Below are 22,494 nucleotides of genomic sequence, written 5' to 3' on the forward strand. Positions count from 1 at the left end.
ACATGTGGGGAGGTTGACATATAAAATTATCAGGTAAGACACAAAACACAAAGCAAATTTTTTTCTGTTGACAGCAAATTCTATCCATCTTAATGTGCTATTTTTTTCCAAAAGACAAATTGCTATTTATCTGTAATGACATTTTAAAGAACAGCTTTCAAACTCTTAAACGTTCAAATTAGGCTTATTTCACAAGTGAAAATTACATTGGTGATTATGCATGTACCACAACTGCCAGACGACATAGCAAAAGCTCCCCTGCATAGAGGCCTATAATTGCTTCAGCCATAACTCAAATGCATTGATCTCAGAGTTGCACTGAATGGCTTATCCTATTTGTGACTGTAACCAATTTTATAAATTCTTCATACATCAATTTTGACACATATTTCAAAAAGCAAGTACTGACTGCCTCTTACATGTTCTTCCTTGTGCTGGGCTTGGATTTCCTTCTCCATCTGCATACAGAGCTATAACATTTATTGAGTAAGCAGTGTCAGGAGTCAAGCGCTCCAGCATCACATCACGAGTGTTGCCTGGTACCACAATCTAAAACAGAAACAAAAAGCACCTATATAAAAAACGTTTAGTTTATACCATGTCTTGTTAGAATGAACAATTTGAATGCAACATAGAAAAATTTGAAACATGACCACGCTGCACATTTTCCAAGAAAAATAATACAAGTTTAAAATAATGAAATAATATTGATAAAAGTTTAAGAGCAGGTGGGAAAAAAATGACAAATACATAAGAAGCTCTTATTTTGCAAATGGAATTGCTTTTTTTTTTACATTTTACATTAAAATAGTTGAGAAAAAAAGAACATTCAGGAACAGAAACCAAAAAAGTAAATTCTGTCATGGTTTACTGCCATACAAAGGACATTTTCTAACAGGTACTAATAGACAAGTTCCCACTCATGTGTGAAGTAATATGCAGTTTCACTTTATAGATGCAAATGATTCATTAAAAATTCTTACACTTCCTTACATAAAAACATATTCATCTCTATGTGTACAATGTGGATGTACATTTTGTGTGAGTGCATTCACAGATTTAGCTCTAATACTGCACCTATTTATACACAAATCCAGGAACTCTTACTTCACATCTGGAGGGCAAATTTTTACCCATATCCAGACTTCACTGCTCACCAAGACCTACTTAAACACTAACGATTTGGGGTAAACAGATGGTTTAGTGGAAAAATCACATAAACTTGGCATCTGGTTTCATAATTAAACATTTCCTAATAAATATTTGTTGTTTCCTTCTCTCTTAAAAAAAAAAAAAAGAAAGGTTTTATTTTAACTCATCTTCACCTGCAATATGATAAAGGATACTTAATCCTCAATAGTTAGTTTTAAATGGGAGAGTCTTATTTCTTATTTCTTTTATTTCACCAAATTAAGCATTTATTTATAATGGACTAAATTCCTGTAGACACAGTGTTTTCAGCAGGGACACTCCCAGCCAGACAGTTGGCCTGAGTTTATTATTATTGTTCTACACTCATTGAAGGAAGCAATATCCTCACACACTTTTAAGGAATAGTATAAAAACTAAATTACTTACAGATTCTGATGGCCTTGGGCCAGACAGTGGAGAGTAATTAATTCTATATTGCTGTACTGGACCTGGAGCAGGTTCCCATCGGACATTCATGCTGTTTGGTGTGGGATTGTAAACTTGAATGTTTCTTGGTGTTCCTCTCTCCACTAGATCAAGGATAATTTAAATTAAGTAAGTTTTACAAAGTTGTTTACATAAGTTCTAGTTCTACTTGAATTTACAACAGTGCTCAAAGGGATCTGAAAAGTGCTTCAGAACCAAGATAAACACATTAATTTTGTTATCCCAAAATCTACAAATCTAAAAATCTCAGTGATTAGTCTTTACAAATATCCCTGCCAGGCAGCAAAGTACATATGTTTATACTGCAAATTGAAGGTATAATCATAATACTTTGTTACTTCCTGGGAAATTTTAAGCACATGGTATAGACATTAGCATGGATTAACACCAGTATTTGCCATTTGTTCACCACTATTGCTACTGGCACTACAATTAAAATTTTACTATGGTGTGGAAGTAAACAGTAAGTTCACTGCACAACATGAGAGCTGAGCTTGCCTGAGATAAGTGGACTTGAAAGCCAAATAAGCAAAGAAAACAGAATAAGTCACAGAGCTCCAAAAACAACCAAGCAGTTAAACAGAGTTTGTTAGACTTATGTTTTAGCTTTGGGAAAAATAAACTTCCACATTTGATGTAAAATCAATTTCTAATGATCTCAGCCACTCACACAAAAAATCCTAACATTTTCTTGGAAAGGACTATTTTACTTACAAGTTCTTCCAGTGTCAGACACACGTCCACCATCCCCCTCTGGGAAAACCGGAACTACAGTTACAGTATAAGGTGTGTTGGGTTCAAGGGACCTCAGGATGACATAGTTTGTGTTTCCTGGCACTGTGGTCTACAAATTTAATCAGAAAGGTAAGGGCATGACATTTACATAAATATGCAAAAAGTTTAAGTTTTTTTGTATCTCCCTTACTCCTCCACCACATCCCATTTCTAGGATGTGATAAAAACTTTACAAAAGGTGAAGCTTGAAGTAACAGGGTTCATGGTATCTTCTGGAATTGTCTTTCAAGAAGGTTCTGTCTTGGACTTAACAAAAATGATTGTTAAGTCCTATGCTTTCCTACACAACCCCTTACGGCTATCTTCACTTTTGGGTCCAGATCCTGTTCTACTAATAACAGTAGCAGAATCTGCAGTGATCTCTTTAATGACTACCACTTAGCAGCTCAGAGGCATTAAAAGGTCACTTTCTAAATCAAAAAAATAAACATTACATAACACTACAGCATGCTAATGACAAGAAGTAATAAGTAGCTCATGTTAGAAGGTAAAATTCCACAGCATTTAAGAATATTTATCATCAGTATCTCTCTAGATGCTAATGAAACAGTGGCAATTCATGTACTCCTCATTTCACAGGCACATCTAATTGCACAGATGTGGAAAAAGAAACACAAGTGGGAAAGAATAATATTTTCCCAGTCTGCAACATGGCTTCCCATTTTCAAGATTGTTTTAGCTATTTAGCAATGAAATAATTTTAGGAGATTAAAATAAGACACCTATGTGGATTTTTCTGCTTTCACAAATATCATCCCAGCTGACTGCCTACAGTCACATGACTTCTTAGCAGTAAAAATGGGTAGAAATTAGGTCTGCTGACTTTATAGCCTTTTCTACACCCTGAAGTCAGCTTTACATTCACACGCACTGCCCTAAAAATAAACAAACAAAAAATTGTATGTGGTATTAAATCCCTGGCTAAGAACTAGTCACTGAAGGTCTACTATATAATGTCAAACATCTGTAATACATATGGGAGTAACCAACTTTCATGTAGGTGCTCTGCATTTTCTCCAGGGTAGCTATGAACGGAAAAAAAGCCAGTGCATAGGCAAGCAAGACCCACTTCACTCAGCAGTATTTCTCTCAGTAGCACCATGAGCTGCAATTTATCTGAGACGGTTAGTGAGATCCACACAAAGTATTTACCATTTCTTCTGCACCTCCAGCTGTAGGTCTATAAAAGACTTTATACTGGCGAGGACTTCCTTCTGCATGATCCCATCGAATGTTCAGAGTACTGGTGGTTGGGTCATAAACTAGCAAGTTCTTCACAGTAGTGAGAGGTTCTGAAACAGATCAATGAGCTGTCAGAAATGTGGAACTACATTCTCACCTGTGCTGTCAGATCATGCCTATGTAATGTATCATTAGGAAATTTTAAAAAAACAGGTTTAATAGTTCATGTTAAATGTCATTTGTCTTCATTAATCAGAACACATCAGCCCCATCCAACAGCAGAGGGAATGCTAAATAAAGTAAGAAAAATTTCTTTCTGGTCACTATTTTAGAATTATACGATAAGCTCATTAGGATTGTTTTCTTCATTCCTCACCAAAGACATTGTTATGCCTGACTTTCCATTGCAGGCCCAAAAGTAAACTAAGTACAAATCAATTAATAAATTTATTAATAAATTTTTAGTTAAATAAATAATTAATTTAAAATAGTGAATTGGTTTTTATGCCTGAAGTGCCTTTGGTAGCAAATCACTCAGTGCTTTCCATAGCAGGATCAAAACAATGCTATCAACATAAAACGGTACAGTCTCAAAATGCACACTGTAAAGGTCAGCCTCTTAACTGAAGGTGCCGACAGGAAAATAGTAAACTTATACTCTAACAGCACACATAGGAGAGTCACATGCCTTCAGATGCTTTAAGGTGTTTTAAGTAAATTGTGGCATAAGACAATTAAACAGATTAAAATGAGGAAGAAGTTCCACAGTAGCATTAGGGTTTCTCTAGCCTTAAAAGCTGGGCGTCCAGTCTAAGGTGGTGGTCCAGGGTTTCTCTACAGCCAGTAGACTGACAGGCCTTCTTACTTTAGATACTTGAAACCCATCAAAGGACAAATGACAAATACAAATGGGATGAATTTCAGCACAAGAAATTTTTCTCAGCTAATTTGAAAAGCAATATATCAATATTGTTTCGCACCTAATACGATCTCAATAAGTTACTTACTGGTTCTGCCTCGTCCTGTCATTCGTCCCCCTTCACCATCTGCATACATTGATGACACAGTAATAGCATATGGTGTGTCAGGCTGCAGCTTCTGTATCACCACACTGTTCTGCCGCCCTCCAACCATAGTCTGCAGTAAAATGTAAGAAAAAGATTAAAATCTATTTTATGCTGCCCTTTTATGCTTACTGTTACAGTGAAGAATCTATGCATTTGATGCAGAGTGGAAAATGCTATGATATCATATGCTGCAATGCTCTTGTGACTGACAGTAGACATTTAACAATAATAATATTTAGTACATGTTCATCTCAGCAAGTTTAGACAGAGTCCAGTGACACAAAGCCAGTATTCTTTAAGACCTCCAAACTTGCATATAACCACAATTATATAATCAACTGCCAGTTCTGTGCCAGCACAGAGCTGTTTCTCTGCATTGCCTCTGACTATATCATATTGAAATCCATTATAGCCTTTTATTCATTTTGACAGACTTCGAATGGGGCTCTTCAAGCTCCACTCTCAGGTAGAATGCAAGCATGGAATAAATTACAACACTCTGTAGATCTCTAATGTACATTTGATACAATATCAACATTGTCTCTCCTTGATTTCAAAAATTTTACAGTATGATACTTCAGCTTCTAAAACATTTGTTAAGAGTTTAAAATCATTATACATCTTTCAATTTTTTCTTTTACATATAATCCTGTGATCATAATCTCCACCGAGTAAAAGATTTACAGTGTACTGAGAATAATACTTAGGTCTTCAGCACTTGTGAAGCATGAGCTTTTTGGTTTTTAATTGCACAAAATTATACTTGCTCAAGGGCATCCTTTGTATTTTTAAGACTATCTGCACATTTTCAAAGCCTATTCAGCTACTATGTTGTCACAACACTTAAAAGCTTCTGATGATGAAGAACTGATAATGAGCAAGCATTTATACATCTTCACATTTCATAGAAGTAGATTATTTTAATTTAAAGGAATTTTTTTATTTGTACCCAAGTGTACAAAGCTCAGTTCAAAGCATAAATTCTTTTAGCATCTCATCACAGCTGCCTCCACATTTTAGTATTTATTTGCCTTTCAAAACCTGACCCTAAATGATCATGATGGTCTCTGAAGTTTCAAGTGCAGTTTTTGCAGAGTTGTCGTCAAATCACCTCTGCTCTTTCTTGGTGCTGAGGCCATTAAATGTCAGACAGAGCAATAAAAAACTTCTAGAAATTCTATTTTAAATATTTCAGTGGGGACACTGCTACTGCCTACCTAGCAACTGCAGTTTAATCAAATATCACAGTAACAAAAAAAGCAGACAAGGATTTACTATCATATGACTGACAATTATTTGCAGATAGACATTAAAATGCCATGAAGAGAGCACAAGTGCTCTGTGTGCTCTTCTCAGAAAGAGGTGTCTTCTCCAACTGCCACTGCTGGACTTTATCCAGTTGTGAATAATTAAGTCTATTAAGCCTATTGTTTGCACAAGTTTCAACAGAATGCTCATAATTCTTTTTTTGCTCCAGTACCAGCAATTAATTACAGATATTAATTACCCTTACTGCTGCTCCTTATTCCTCTAGTGATTTCTTACTAAACTTGTCTTCAACTACTCAATTCATTCAACAGTTCAATTAACTCAAATGCATGTTGTTCAGAAGGGAGTAAAAATGGGTGCATAAGTATCCAACCGATTCTAAAGTAAACATTCCTAGATACGCTTCTGAACATGTGTGATCTCCGATTACAGGAACAAATCAAATGAGCGTGGTTCTCATCTGAGACTGTTCCTCTGAGTCATTTGGAAGTAACCACAACAGCCTCCCACTGCAGAATAGGGCATTTTTAAGTAGCACACATTTCTGATAAACAGGCTGACTGAATTACCATTCCCAGGCTGTCTTGCATAGGCCGCCAGTAGTCAACACAGCTTTTGCTGACAATGCAGGGAAAGCTGGCTGATCATATGGTACTGGCTTTCTCTATCATTACAGCTGCTCAATCACATTAAAAGACACTAAAATACCTTAAACACTTCCCTAGCATATGTTTTGCATGGATTTGGTTTTGCAACTACTGCTTCTGAGTGGTTATTCTGTCCCTAGCATGGTAAGAGGCAGTCTCAGCTGTCCACAATATGTTCCACGGCAAAGTGCCTCTGATAGCACATGAACCACACCATGAAAACAATGGAAAACTCTGGACTATGGAAGTAGTCATGATAGTTCATATTATTGATTGTCGTGACTACTATATATCTGTGACTTGTAGTCTCATGTGCTGATTGACTTGTTCCTCAGCAGATTTTAACTTTATTCTAGTTATATCTATAGATTATGATTTTCAAGAAAACAGGTTGTATCCAAAGGTATTTTTGCTCCATAAAGAGCATTCTGTCTTGGATTTGAAAGGGGAGAAAGAAAAAGGTGGGAATATATACTTATTCACTATAAATATAAATTTTTCACCTAAAAGGTGATTAATATATACACCATTGTGCTTTGAAAATAAATTATGCTAAAGGATTACTTTGCAGAACTATCATTTAAGGTTGAATAACTATAGCACTTTAAAATTAGTTACCGACTGTTCAGGGCCATCCCCACTGATAGGCTGGTAAATGATCCTGTATCTCTGCACTCGGCCACTGGCAGGATCCCACTTCACAGTCAAACTGTGTGAAGTTGCATTGTACACCTGAAGGTTTCGTGGGCCACTCTTTGGGGCTGAGAAACATAATAAAGAAAAGAATAAATATGTAATTCAAGCAAAAATCAGGGACAAACACTTCATTCATACTTTTAGGGCTGCATGAATGCCTGAACAAGAGCAGAATGTATTAAGTACAAGACAACATAAATTGTAATGTTTGTAAAATAATAAACATGTGGTAATCTAGTGTTTAGGATTCTTCCGAATATACAATAATATTTATTAAACGATCTCAGCTTTTTAACGTCAACATTCCTCACAGTTTAGAAAAAGATATCTCTGAGTTTTCTTTAAAAATGCCATACCTGGAAATTCAGATTCTTACCTTGTGTGGTGATAGGTATCAAGGGTACTAGAAAAAAGTAGAAAGAGTTTTCAGAATTCTTATATGTGTATGCCTTCTGATTTAATAACTATGAATAACAACATGCAGAAACCCTTTAATTACTTACATGTTCGTTCACTGCCAATGAGGTCATCACTTTCTGATTCATCAGGATAGATGGCAGTAACTGAGACATCATATAATGTATCTGGATTCAAATTTTCAAAGACCAAACTATTCTCATCCCCATTTAAGATAGTCTTGTGGAAAAAGTAAAAAAAAAAAAAAGTAAAAAAAAATAAATAAAAACAAACCAAACAAACCAAACCAGAAAGCGGGATGTAACTGAGTAACTTTTTACACAGTAACATCACTACAAGCACAACAGGAGGGCTTGCAAGTTATAGGCCATTTATTAATCACATTTCTGATTATAAAAATATACCCTCTGAGAGACTGCCCACAGAATCTTATGGCAACTATCTTTTCTTACCTCCTGTTTTTCCGGTCTTCCATAGGGTCCCCAGGTTATTCTGTATAGAGAGACATCTGGAGCTCCATGATCCCAAGTTCCTCTAAAACTATTCGTGGTTACATCTGTGATTCTGAGATTGACTGGTGCTGGCACAGGCTCTATTATGAGAAAAGTAAAAATATTCCTCAAAACGTAACTATAAAATAAATAGTTAAACCAAGGAATTACTTATAGAAAGAATTCAGAAGATTATGTAGAAGATTCATATCTCAGTTACCATGCTTCTAATGACTCCAATAAAAAGCTGTAGTATAACCCAGCCCACCTACACTAAGTAAATCGTCCTTCAAAAGGTCACATCACCAGGTCATCACCTGATAAAACAGAAGTAGCTCTACTGACCTCAGCAGAGGTCACAACTCACATGTCTAGTCACAGCAACTGAAGTCCTAGCTGTTACATTTTGGAGTAAGAAGGAGTAATTATGAACTCCCACACACAGAGGTCAAGCTCCTGCATGTGTTTCTCCCAGATCTTAAAATTCTTTATATAAGCCAAATAAGACATGACTGAATTACACTACTTATTTAGAAAGAATTCACAGAGGTTAACTGTAGGTTAAGGAGGCAAAATATTATAGCCACTGGGAAGAAATGAGTAAATAGGTAAAACCAGAGAATTAAACTAATTTCTTTGGCAGAGCTTTCCTCTTTTTCCTTACACACACAGTCACACAAAACCACAGCTATAGAAGAAAGGCTAGCACAAAAGCAAGCAAAAATTATCCCACAAACATTTTTAAATACACCAGGCTACAAAATGAAAAATTCCAAATTAAAAAAAAAGAGAGAGAGCACATGCATGGCTTTTTCTCCTTTTTTTTCACATCAGAGTGAGGGGCAGCGATAAGGTAACATTGCTCATTTCTATTCTAGCTTTTCTGGTCAGCTGTCTTAAACCTAGGTCAGGATGAGGGCTTCCATGATACCAGCCTTCTCCTTTCAGTCTGTCACCGCTCTTGTATGGAGGTTGGTTCTTACTGTTCGTGCAACACCATTTCCTTGCCTCTATTTGTTGAGATTACTCAGATGCTGCCTTTATGATTCTCTAGAAGTACAGACTGGTTTAGCATTCCATGGTACAAAAACTCTTTTGGATCAGAAGCAAAATCATGTCTCTCTAATCCTCTAGCATATGCCCCAGCTTCCTACTCACTTTCCTAGATTCCTGCATAGGCTTGATAAAGCTTTCCTCTGCCCTCATATTTTCTTACTAATTTTACCCCTACACTCCTCCTTCAGCCTCTAAACACAAATAATTTGCTTCATTTGCTGGTCTGTCGCCTCTCTGCGACTGCAGCCTCAGTGTTTACTGCAGTAAGACACTGAACTCATCTAAAATTCCCAGGGATTATTATACTGCAAATCATGCTACAAATGCAAGAAAAACATTTCTCAGATAAATTAAATTACGTTTCCACCTAAACTCAGTAATATATTGCAGCACACACAAATTAAATAGAACATAAGGCAAAAATAACCACAAGTAGGGTTTTTGGGAAAACTTACGAGTGACAGCTTCTGTATTTATCGGTAGGGATTCCCCTTCATCGTATACAGCAACAACTTTTATGTTATACAGTGATTGGGAGGAAAGGTCAGAGAGAGTAGTACTGGTTTTGAGTCTGTCAATTTCCACCTAAGAACAAAAATAGTGACTTAATAATTGTGAATTGCTCTATTTCTGACTCTGCTTTTGATTAAATGACAGAAATTCCTGTACTAAAAACAGAAAAGTATGCTGCACTAAATTTTGCCATTTACCCTTAAATTTACACCTTAATATTGAGAGTTATCTACTAACTCCCAAAGCATATTGTCTCAGATATTAGTACTACTTGTGCATCTTTCACTACTTCATTCTTTTGGAAACAAGGATGCAAACTGCATCTCCAAAAAATTCTCATTGCCTTACAAACACATATAATCCTCCAAGAGCGATTCATTATGGAAAGCTTGCACATAACTCAAAGACATCTCTAACAAGGCTCACACTTGTTCTGACAGTGGTTAAAGGGGCTAACATACTTTTATTCCACAATCCTGTCCTCCTAATTGTAAGCTATTCTTAGAGCTTGGCAAACTAACACTTAGGCAGACAGTAGGAATGGCTATTTATCAAAGCACAGGAAAATTCTCTACTCAGTTTGAGGATTTTTCCTCTCTGGAGGAAGAAGAGGAGAGTACACAAAGAAATCTCTCTCATGCTTATTCAGTTTCCAAGAAATCAGTACCCTTTCCTGACTGCGATCACCATGAACAGATGTTCTTTATTCTCAGTGGTGGCTTATAATACTACTTTTACTACTATTTTAGCAACTAGCTCCTCAGAATAAAACTATCTTCTAGTACTTTCAAAAATGTTCCTGTCATTTACCTCCTTTACATCAGCTTCATCAGCTATTTTGTATCTTAGGATGTATTTTCGAACTTTCCCTGGAGCTGGATCCCAAAGGACATTCATGGTGCTGTGAGTAACATCCTGAACTGTTAAGCCTCTGGGTCCAGGCAAAGGTACTGTAAAAATAATGACAGCAGTAAGTGAAAATGCTATTCATGGCAGAGGTATAAGTCTCTCACAGAAGGAATTAAATTCTTTTCATGCATTTCATTGAAATGGAGGCAATAACTTCCTGGGAAGTTCATTGCTCTGGCCATTAGATGAGACAGCTTAAGAGCTTTTTGTCCCTGCCATGAGCAAAATAGCTATAAACTGCAGTAGCTTCACCTTTGTAAATTATGAGCACAATGCTTTTATAAGTATCAGTGCTTAAGATTATAACTTTTGGTGAAAACAGTCACTTTTCATGTACAGTTAAGGATTCAACATTTTTTAAGAACATAACAATAACCATACTGCACGCATCTAGCCCAGAAACATGCCTCTGCCAGTAGGAAATGTTTAAGAAAAGGTGTTTAGTGAAAGGTTTAAAAAAGAAAGCCATGTTTAGATCAATTTTTTTCTTGGTATGGCATATTTCCTTGGCATTTTCTATACTTTAGAGAATGTCTGAATTTGGGAACAATGTTTCTAAGTTAATGCAAGCAAAATTGAGACTTTAAAAACACTATAATCTCAAGATTGTCTAGCCAACTCCCTTCATTATTCAAGGAAAAAACCTTTTTGTTCCTCTTTTAATAGTTGGTCCCTTTTCATCAAAATTGCCTTTAAGATCTTTTGGAAATGTATGACTGCTAGAAAATGCATAAAACATGGAAAAGTTGGTTTTCTAAACAAAAACTGAATATAAAAAAACTCTTGCATGAAATAAAAAGAAAGTTAAATGTTGCTGAAGCAATAACAACAAAGCAAAAAATCAAGATGTCCATACATGTCACTTCCTGGGTGGTGAGTGGGTCACTGGTGATATCACCAAACAAAACATAAGCTGTTAAAGTGTACTCAGTATTGGGGATGAGATCTACCAGCTGAACTTCATTCACTGATGGTCCAACACGCATCTGCACATGAAAAATAACATACCTTGTTTAAAAAACTGAAGAAAGAAATGGCAGAAAAGCAAGCAATGATTTAACTTCAAGGGAATTTTGTTTGTGAGATTCACGGTGTATTTACAGCTTCCTGACTGATGTCATTGTATACAATATCCCAGTAAGTTCACTGCACTTCAAGAAGTACATGCCAGTCTCTTTTGACTATTATGATATATCAAGAAAATCTATCTGTTTTTCTTAATTTATTTTTGGTAGAGTGCAGGAAATGAAGACAAATTCTCTTACCTCTTTCTCTGTGGTTGGGACTGTGGCATTCACAGCTTCATATGTTAACAAATAACCAGTAGCTCCATTGAGAGGTTCCCATCTCACTCGCATGGAAGTTGATCCAATATCATAAACATTCAGGTTTCTGACTGAAGAGATTGGCACTGCCAAATAAAAGATATATATGAATTTATTTCCTTCACCTTCTTCACCTTTCATATTGCACATCACAGGTAGTACCACTGAGAATATTGCAAATGGGTATTAGGGTACATTACGGATAGCAGAAAAGCGATCTGCAAGTAGTGGTATTTTAAATGGTGCTTAGTTTAAGAATGAGGTAATGGTTGTCACATATTGAATGTGCTATAGATTTGCTACACACAGCTAAAACGATCTTACAAGTCTGCACTGGAACACTTCAATATTCTAAAAAGCAACATGAACTCACATGAATGCTCTAATATGAAACAGAACATGACTGGTTTGGGATATGTACTTATAAAAGGATTTCTTGTACTTTCTTCTTTTTTTCTATATTTCTCAAATTATTAAACAAATATAAAAAATTACCACAGGCTTCATAAAAACTATGTACATACTTTAAGGGTTTATGACAAGCCTAATACAAAACAATCAAAGAATTGAAATGAACACCTAACATTCAATATACTTAAAGAGGCAGGAAAGTCACCTTATGTTGCATTCAGCATAAATATACCTAAAATCAATCATGTAGACAGCTGGTAATAGAAACATAATGGCTAAGTTATGTCTCATAGAAGTGATGTAATTCTGTTGAACTGGCGTTTTGTTAATCTTATAAAATTAGAATGATTTTCTGTAGTATTCTGGCTGCTAGTAGCAGGAATTAATTATCTACCATAAAAATGAAGGAGTAGACATTTGTATATGATCAAATTTCAGGAATTTATGAACACTGTCATGTAATTCATGTCTGTTGCTCTAGTCTTGTACAGCCGTGCTTTATGAGCCTGGCAAGAAGCTGGGACAAACATTTTTTACCTCAATGCAGTTTCACATTGCTAAAGTTTTTCAGCTAAGATCTGAACAACCAGTGTAACACAACGCAATTTGGTCATTCAAATTAAAAATTTTGTTTCCTTTAAGAAGAAAGCCCGTAGTGCTGAAAGTTCTACTGGACAGTTCCCCATATGCCAAACTGGCTGTTAACATCTTATTCAAGTTCCATTTCTAACTTACAAGTTGTTTCCCTGCCGATTAGAGGTTCACTGCTTTCATCTTCTACCACAGAAAACACGTTAACAACATATTCTGTTTCAGGTTTCAGATCTTTCAGAACTGTCGTTGTTTCCATCCTACTTACATAAAACTACATAAAAGAGAAGCAATGTTAACCAGGGTACAACAAATGCATTTGTAATCTTATCTCTAACAAAAAAATCATTCCTTGCAAAACTCTTCAGAAATCAATGGTATGGAACTGTAAGTATGGTCTTAATCTCCTATGTATTTTTTCTGACAGGATACCATTATTTTTGCAAAGCAAGCTGTAGGGAAACCTCAGACAGATGCTTGTTTTCAATAGAGCTGGACATATCTAGCAGCACTCACTGTGTATCCTGCTTTCGCACATGGTTTACACTTTTATATTACTCAGAAACATAAAAAAAGTGCCAGACATATATGTTACCACTTTGGAAAAAAGTTTTAAACATCCAGGATAATCTAGATGGTTACAGCACATGGTATTGGTAACATCTTGTGGAACAAAAATGCCAGCAAATAGTCAAGTTGTAAAGTCAGCGTGCACTGGAATGGCTGCCTCAACCCTAATCAAAGGCCAAATCCTGAGGTCATGGTTTATTAAGATTAAATTCTCCATGAGTCAAATCTGAGTTAAGATTTTAAAGCCACGTTCAGAGATGGGAAGTTTGGAGTTAAGTACACAGAGGTGCCTAACTTCATTGTCTTAATACTATTCTGTCTGGTTGAAGAGAGGGATGAGCAGATCAGATTGCCTAGAATGAAGGGTTGCCAGTTACTGGCTCTCTCTCTAGAAAATAACCACAAGATGAGTTTGGGCCTGTGCATTAAACAGTTTTGAGGATATGCTTAGGCGCAGATTCAAAGTACCATCATACAATGTTAATCTAAGCACTACCTCACAACCTGTATTGCCCATTGTCTTTTTTTCTATTAACAAGAAAATGTAACGAAAGAACAGTGAGCCAACCCATGAGTGTGCTCAGAAAATTTCTACTACAGACTTATTTAAACCAATATATGACAACAAAACATGAACAGAAAGGAATTACTAGAAATACTAGTCACCTGTTTTTAAGAAATACATTTTACTCCTTGATTCATGATTTTAAAACAACCAAAGTTATCTTTATGCTCCTCCTTTTTTGTAATTTTGTGTATCATTTACTGAGGCATGATATTCTTGACCTTGGGAGCCTTTTTTTCATTTACTGGTGTACCATACACAGCACAAACTTCAGAATGATGTTACTGGGATGTGGAAGTCCAAGGTTATTATGGACAATGTCAGAGATGAACATACAGTACTAACCTGTTGAGGGCTACCTCCAGAGGTGGGGTAATATTCAACTCTGTATCTATCAACACTCTCAGGAGGTGGACTCCATCTCAGTCTGAAAGAACGAGGCGTCACTTCCGAAATAACTAGGTTAGAGGGAGGTGGTAAATCACCTACAAGTGGAAGCAAATTAAAAAATTATTAATTTATCTTATATCATCAAGAATAAAGAGACAAATAAAATTGCTTAGGAAAAAAACCAACCAAACAAACAACACTTTAGGTACTTGCTTATTTTTCTGTTTCCTCAGGAACACTTAAAACAACTGTGTGAAGAGATAGCTCACCATCACACCCCCAAGACCAAACAAGCTCCCTATCATTCCTATTCCACCTTCAACACCAGTGTTTCACTGGAGAATCATCAGCTAACACTACTGTATTATTTCCATGCTTGGCTTTGCTTTTGGGCTGTCAGACATTAATACTTGAAAAGAGCAGTGCTGCCACAACGAGCAAAAAGGTGACACACTGAGCAACATACTTCCTGACTCAGTTTGAAAAGAAGGCACGTCCAGCCATGTCACGCTGTGTTAGGTATAACACAGTCATTGTTGAAAGGAAAGGAAGAACCCCTGCAGGGTAGTCCAGGTGGTCTGCACAACTTCCTCACACCAGCAGCTGAAAAAACAGCCCAGGGCTACACAGTGTTCCCAATAAGTAATAAAAAGGAATTAGCAGTGCAAGCACATAAATGGAAAAAGGATGAATTAGACTGAAAATGTGATGTACCTGGACCTTTCACACTGTTACACAGATTCGTGGTTACATCATCAACAATGTTAGCCAGGAAGGAGAAATCTGCAACGTTGTAAGCATGGATGTCATCTGGATCCGTTGCAATCTGCTTCAATTCATTTTCATCTGCATTTTTAATACCTTACAGAGAAGACATGAAAACAAAACTTGTTAGAAATGATGGCCATGAAACATAATGCCATGAACTTAAGTCCCTAAACACATTCTTTGAATAGCATTTTAGGTACTTACGTATGTGGCCACTTCTCTGTTCAATTAGCAGATGGGCAGGAGGGGATTGGCACATGCCAGCTCTTCATATAATACTTACCAATTGCATAAAGTTCCACTCCCTCATCTCTGAGTCTTCTTGAAGGGGTGACTACATCATCTTGTGATTTGCCATCAGTGATCAGAACACCAATTTTGCGAGCTCTGGGCCTTAAGCCTGCATCTTGTTTGAAGTTGTTTTTTAAGATGAAATCCAAGGCCATTCCTAGCATGATACAAAGAAGGTAACCATCACTATAAACTATTTCCACATAGTAGTCATGGTAAAGGAGAGTATTTCATCTTAGTGATTTCACTCTGACATCATTCCCCAAGTCACTTCCTTCTAGAAGCACTCAGAATCTAGCTGCAGCCCATCATCTGGACTTATCAGGAATGGATACTATTTCAGCCCTCTCAAAGTCTCTCATCTCTCACCTTTTTGCATCACCTTCCTATCTGACCTCCTCTCACCTCCCTTCTGGGTCCTCACCTTGTCTTCATCCCAACCCTGACATGGAACTGCCTTTCCTTCTTCTCAACAGAAACCCAAGCTCTTCATCACTCAAGCTCTCCTCCCTCACATTTGTCCAGACTTCCACTAAGGTTATATGTCAATGCTATGCCTGTTCTCTACCAAACATACTGAATTGAACTATAAGGCCCTTTTGTCATGGACAAATTTGAGCTCACTGAACAATACTGGGGTCAGCTACTAGAATCATTTTTACTGAGGCTTAAGGAAATCCTGTCAGTGTGACATACCTGTTAGAGTATTGCCTCCTTTGTATGGTAAGTTGGCTACAGCCTCTAACAAAGCCTGTTTGGTTCGGTAAGCATTGAGATTCCATTCTGTCCTGGGATCTCCACTATACTGTGCAAGACCTGGAAAAAAAGCCATCATTACTCAGTTATTATGTGGCTGTGTAGCAGTTACGCCTCATTTTCCCTCATATAAGCATATAAGGACTTACCAATCTGTACTTTGTCAGGACCAATATCAAAAACTTCAACAATACGAGCAATGAAGTTCCTGATAGTTTTAAAATTTGGCCTCCCGATACTCCATGAGCCATCCACCAGCAGCACGATATCAGCTTCTGCTCTGGTTCTACATTCTAAACCTGCCGTGTCAACCAGAAAAATATAAACTTAGCATGATAGCTCTCAACCAGAAAAATACAGCCTTAGCATGATAGCTTGCTTTCCCCATCCTTTTATATGACATATGTCATGAGTTAGCTTCCAAAATAGCTCTAGTTTTATTCACTGGCACTCTGTCAAGTATGACCTATTTGTGAACGTTATTCACACTAGTCACTGGTTCCACGGCAAAAGCTGTATAAATTTCTTCATGTATGTTTCCTTTTATAAATAAGCCTTCACAAATGTCAAGGCCAGCGCTTTTCTCTATTGTCATGTCATTATCTGTTTTTGTCTTTAAAGGTGGTTGATAACTTGATTTCAGAAGTTTTGTAAGACTACTAAACTAACTGCTGACGTGGCAGTGAGCATTATCAGATTATCGAAATTTACAGTATTTTAGTCTGTCATGGATAGCTAAACTACTGCTTAGCTTTAACAATATAATAGTGGAATTAATAACATAAATTACAACCACTTTCAAATAAATAGCATTTCTGAATTTTCAGGGGAAAAAGACATAGTAATACAGGTGGTAGAGAAGTTTGCATATACAGGAAAGAAAGAGCACAATTTAGAGAAGATACACAAACATAAACACAGATCAAGAGATAGAGAGGGGACAAGAACAAACATTTATATAAAGCTGCAATGTTCTGAAAAGGTAGGAAGCTATTTCAGATATCTTCAATTTACAAATTACAGAATAAAACACATATCATATTTTTTTCATCACAAGGAAAATCACAAAATATTTATACAAAACAGAAAGACACAATGATTTTATCCACAGCCATTTGCAAAAAAAAAAAAAAAAAAAAAAATCCTTGCTCTCTCTCTTTTCCTGTAGATTGTGTTACCAGCTGCAAATTTTCTGGCTTCCTGCCATCAGAGCTTCTGGTCTTTATATGGAAGAAATCCCATTGAGAAAAATCAGCCACACTCATCACAGTTGAAAGATATTGTGATTTCATATATGTTCCACATAATTGATCCAACACTGTAGACTCATGAATATAACTATTCCATGTACCTGGGGGTTAAAAGCATGATCCTCTTCTGCATAGAAAATATAGATCTAGTCTTTAGTCAGGACAATAAAATCAGTTGGGAGTAGGGTTTAAATAAAACCATGTTAGTTCAAAAAATTGCATGCATAACTTTAATATGGAAGTTAGCTTCATGTACAATATAAAAGTTAAGCTATTTTGACTTTTATTTTTCTTCCAACTACCATAGTTCCCCACATGGAAAATTCTAGCAAAGGCACCAGACCTAGGGTGATTTTTTTTCCCCCTATTAATAAATAATGTACTATTACATTTACAGTCCCAGATATAAAATTCATTTTTTCACATTAACCATGACTCAAATCCATGCATTAGTAAAACTAATTAGGTTAAAGAATATAACACTGAAGACAGAAATGACAGCTGCCATAATAAAAAATAACAAACCAATCTTGGTGCAATTATTTTTTCTGTCAGACTTATTACAGCTTTAGTCTAATGTCACTGATGGCATGTTATGTAGTTTTTCTCTTGTATTAGACAGAGTGGGACAGCAATTAACAAGTTTCTAAAAATGTTGTCAATAAAGTTACACAAGGTGAGTATTTTTTACACAGCCCAGTGTGAAAACAAGGCATCAAAAAGGTTAAGTGAAAAGAATATAGACTCAACTGTCAGAAACCTTTTTTTCTTTATTTAACTCTGAAAGGCCTTTGCAGCTAGGTTCTTTCTCCTCATTAAATTCTCTCTGAGCAAGCCTTGAACTGGCAGAAGAGGAAAGTCTTTACTTCTACTTGTATCCTTGGCTATTATGAAGCAAAGACCTACTTCTTTGTGCTCTCTATGAAGCAGGACTGACCCCTGAAACTCTCTTCATCCATTAATTGAGAGTATAGTGAACACAACTATTAGCATGCAGAGGCAAATTAACCGCACCAAGGGAGCTGCTATCATAACATTCATAGAAACTCTGACTGGAAGGTTTAGCTACACAGGGTGAAACTCCTAAACAGATACCGGAGAGCACTCAGCAATTGCATTTCTGAACTAAATCTCCTCCTTCTATGGTAAAAAAAAAGACTAAATAATGGTTATGTTGAATATAAACTTAAATAATACACAATAACACTGGGACATTTCTAACTATCAGATCTTTGTTCATTATATCATCTTAGTCTTAAAAGGAAAAGTCACCATATAAGGACAAGCAAAGGGCTAAATATCTGCTTAAAATTCCTTGTTCTACTCCTGTGGACACCCTTGTAGATGAGCTCTGATCTCTGTTCAAGAATTTGACCTTATGTGATTTAACACAGATGTGGATGGCTTGAAAACGCAATGCAGATGGCTTTGAGTAATCAGCAAAACATGGGTTGCCTGAGTTATCATCTTTGTAAGATCATCTAAAGGGTGCAGAGGACTAGACTCATGAACTGGGGCATACTTAGTGGTCATTCCAGACCAGGGGTTATGTTATCAGGGTAGGGAGTATACTTAATCCTGTAAATAAATATTTATGTGCATTAGAAAAATGATAAGGAAACACTGGTAAACTTTTGGTCTTTTCTTATCCAAAAGCCAAGACTGCCTTTTCTTCAATTCAATCAGGTTTACCTCTAGATAAAAATGGCTCCGAAGTAGTATCTGAAAGGGTGGTCATCTCTTGTCCAACCAGGGGGCTGCTCTCTCCTCCTTCAAACATTCCAAAAACATTTACCTTATAGGTAGTTCCTGCCCTGCAATAGTTAAACAAATGTACTGTAACTAAAGTCATTTGGCTAGCTAAATGCTGACACTTCACTTACAAAATTCTCACAGGAAAAAAGCAGCTGGTTAAACATGAAGCCCAAAGACTAGCTCTTCCACAAGACAGTGAAGTTTCAACAATTTAAAAGCTGACTCTAGATTCTATACTTAAATTTATAGCCTTCTTCATTCAAGTAATTTAAGACTTAAAGCTCAGGAGCGATGCATCCCAACAAAGAGGAAGTCAGGCAAAAGCACCAGGAGGCCTGTGTGGATGAACAAGGAGCTCCTGGACAAACTCAAACACAGAAAGGAAGCCTACAGAGGGTGGAAACAGGGACAGGTAGCCTGGGAAGAATACAGAGAAATTGTCCAAGCAGCCAGGGATCAGGTTAGGAAAGCTAAAGCCCTGATAGAATTAAACTTGTCCAGGGATGTCAAGGGCAACAAGAAAAGCTTCTATAGGTACATTGGTGATAAAAGAAAGACTAGGGAAAATGTGGGTCCTCTCTGGAAGGAAACAGGAGACCTGGTTACCTGGGACATGGAGAAGGCTGAGGTAATCAATTACTTTTTTGCCTCAGTCTTCCCTGGCAAGTGCTCCAGCCACACCACCCAAGTCACAGAAGGCAAAGGCAGAGAGTGGGAGAAGGAGAAGATCAGTTTCGACACCATCTAAGGAACCTGAAGGTGCACAAGTCCATGGGATCTGAGGAGGTGCATCTGCAGGTCCTGAGCGAACTGGTGGATGAAGTGGCTAAGCCACTATCCATCACATTTAAGAAGTCGTGGCAGTTCGGGGAAGTTCCCACTGACTAGAAAAGGGGAAACATAACCCCCATTTTTAAAAAGGGAAAAAAGGAAGACCCAGGGAACTGCAGGTCAGTGTGTCTCACCTCTGTGCCTGGCAAGATCACGGAGCAGATCCTCCTGGAGACAATGCTAGGGCACATGGAAAATAAGGAGGTGATTGGTGACAGCCAACATGGCTTCACTATGGGCAAATCATGCCTGACAAATTTGGTGGCCTTCTACAATGGGGTTACTGTGTTGGTGGATTAGGGAAGAGCAACGGATGTCACCTACCTGGACTTGTGCAAAGCACTTGACACTGTCCTGCATGACATCCTTGTCTCTAAATTGGAGACATGTGGATTTGACAGACAGACCACTCAGTGGTTAAGGAATTGGCTGGATGGCCGTACTCAAATAGTTGCAGTCAACAGCTGGATGTCCCAGTGGAGAGCAGTAATGAGTGGCATTCCTCAGGAGTCAGTATTGGGACCAGTGCTGTTTAATATCTTTGATGGTGACATGAACAGGGGGATGGAGTGCACCTTCAACGAGTTTGCCAACACCAAGCTGTGTGGTGTGGTCGACACGCTGGAGGGAAGGGATGCCATCTAAAGGGACCTTGACAGGGTTGAGAGGTGGGCCTGTGCAAACTTCATGAAGTTCAACAAGGCCAACTGCAAGGTCCTGCACATGGGTTGGGGCAATCCCAAGCACAAATACAGGCTGGGTGATAAGTGAATTGAGACCAGCCCTGTGAAGAAGGCCTTGGGGTTGTTGGTTGACAAGAAGCTCAACATGACCTGACAACATGCATCTGCAGCCCAGAAAGCCAACCATATCCCAGGCTACATCAAAAGAAGCGTGACCGGCAGGTCAAGGAAGGTGATTGTCCCCCTCTACTCCGCTTTCATGAGACCCCACCTAGAGTACTGCATGCAGCTCCAGGGCCCCAACATAAGAAGGACATGGACCTGTTGGAGCAAGTCCAGAGGAGGGCCATGAAGATGATCAGGGGGCTGGAGCACCTCTCCTGTGAAGACAGGCTGAAAGTTGGGGTTGTTCAGCCTAGAGAAGAGAAGGCTCTGGGGATACCTTATAGCAGTTCTCCAGTACCTAAAGGGGGTCAACAAGAAAGCCAGGGAGGGACTCTTTAACAGGGAGTGTAGTGATAGGACAAGGGGTAATGCTTTTAAACTGAAAGAGGGTAGATTCAGATTAGATATTAGGAAGAAATTCTTCACTGTGAGGATGGTGAGACACTGGAACAGGTTGCCCAGAGAAGCTGTGGATGCCCCATCCCTGGAAGTGTTCAAGGCCAGGTTGGATGGGGCTTTGAGCAACCTGGTCTAGTGGAAGGTGTCCCTGCCCATGGCAGTGGGGTTAGAACTAGATGATCTTTAAGGTCCCTTCCAACCCAAACCATTCCATGATTCTATGACTTCTAATGTTCCTATTTTTAATGTATTTAGTATATTTGCATAACAGATTTTGACATGGTCTGATCCTAACTTACAAATCCAGGCCTCTGAGAAAATTAATCAAGAACTAAGCTAAGCTATTTTTAACTAACATGAGGTAAGGAAGTTTTAGGAGGAAACTTTAGAAATCCCAACTTTCTCTGGTATCCCATTAGTTTTCTCATATGCCAAATGCAGAACACAGCCTCTACCCACATCTTTGCCTCCTTCAGTTCCTGTGAGAACACCACAAGTGATGTGACTGAATAATCTCAGAAAGAGCCCTGCCAGGTGCCTTTCACAGATGGCATAACAAGATCCTCATAGCTTATTGACAAATTACTTTCTTACTTACAGTAGATTTTGCCAGACTTTTCAACCCCAGATCATGATTAAACAAAACCCTAAGCTAAAGCTATTGGGGGGGAGGGGGGGAAGAAAGACATGAATTATTATCCATACCTAAGCTCCTCCAATACCACTGTGCTGTCGTATGGTCCCACTATTAATTCTCCAAGACTCCCGTCATCTTCGGTAGGGTGGAAAGTTACTTTGTACCCCTTTACTCGCCCTGGGGCTGGCTCCCAGGTTACTCGGAAACTTGACATAGTTGAATCAGAAGTTCTCAGATTTCGAGGCGGCTTAAAGGGAGAGGCTGCAAGGGTGGAATAAAAGGGTTTAAATCAGGTCCGCTTAACAAAAAAAATCAACAAGTATGCTTTTATGTAAAAATCCACATGCAAATCCAGTATTAGTGGCAGTCCTAAACTATTTGTGCCTTTCCTTTGACATAAAGACAAGTATCAAGAGCTGAAAGGTGG

General features: G+C 37.7%; 1 protein-coding gene across 5 annotated transcripts in view; it reads right to left on the reverse strand.

Moving 5' to 3' along the window:
* The window catches only part of COL12A1 (collagen type XII alpha 1 chain), a 106,080-nt gene that overhangs the window by 45,095 nt on the left and 38,491 nt on the right, over positions 1–22,494 (reverse strand). For 4 of the 5 annotated variants that reach the window (XM_075046458.1, XM_075046457.1, XM_075046460.1 and 1 more), the window contains 21 exons: positions 22,136–22,328; positions 19,290–19,411; positions 16,497–16,646; positions 16,288–16,407; positions 15,584–15,748; positions 15,247–15,393; positions 14,488–14,627; positions 13,152–13,281; positions 11,946–12,091; positions 11,537–11,666; positions 10,582–10,721; positions 9,714–9,843; positions 8,164–8,303; positions 7,798–7,930; positions 7,671–7,697; positions 7,217–7,359; positions 4,623–4,752; positions 3,586–3,725; positions 2,353–2,482; positions 1,579–1,721; positions 420–549 (listed from right to left, as the gene is read on the reverse strand). In XM_075046458.1, the coding sequence (XP_074902559.1) occupies positions 420–549; positions 1,579–1,721; positions 2,353–2,482; positions 3,586–3,725; positions 4,623–4,752; positions 7,217–7,359; positions 7,671–7,697; positions 7,798–7,930; positions 8,164–8,303; positions 9,714–9,843; positions 10,582–10,721; positions 11,537–11,666; positions 11,946–12,091; positions 13,152–13,281; positions 14,488–14,627; positions 15,247–15,393; positions 15,584–15,748; positions 16,288–16,407; positions 16,497–16,646; positions 19,290–19,411; positions 22,136–22,328 (2,829 nt within the window). The remainder of the gene's footprint in view (positions 1–419; positions 550–1,578; positions 1,722–2,352; positions 2,483–3,585; positions 3,726–4,622; positions 4,753–7,216; positions 7,360–7,670; positions 7,698–7,797; positions 7,931–8,163; positions 8,304–9,713; positions 9,844–10,581; positions 10,722–11,536; positions 11,667–11,945; positions 12,092–13,151; positions 13,282–14,487; positions 14,628–15,246; positions 15,394–15,583; positions 15,749–16,287; positions 16,408–16,496; positions 16,647–19,289; positions 19,412–22,135; positions 22,329–22,494) is intronic. The other variant, XM_075046461.1, reaches the window with a different exon arrangement.

The sequence above is a fragment of the Buteo buteo genome, chromosome 15 (genome assembly GCF_964188355.1).
Source record: "Buteo buteo chromosome 15, bButBut1.hap1.1, whole genome shotgun sequence".
Taxonomy (NCBI): Eukaryota; Metazoa; Chordata; class Aves; order Accipitriformes; family Accipitridae; genus Buteo; species Buteo buteo.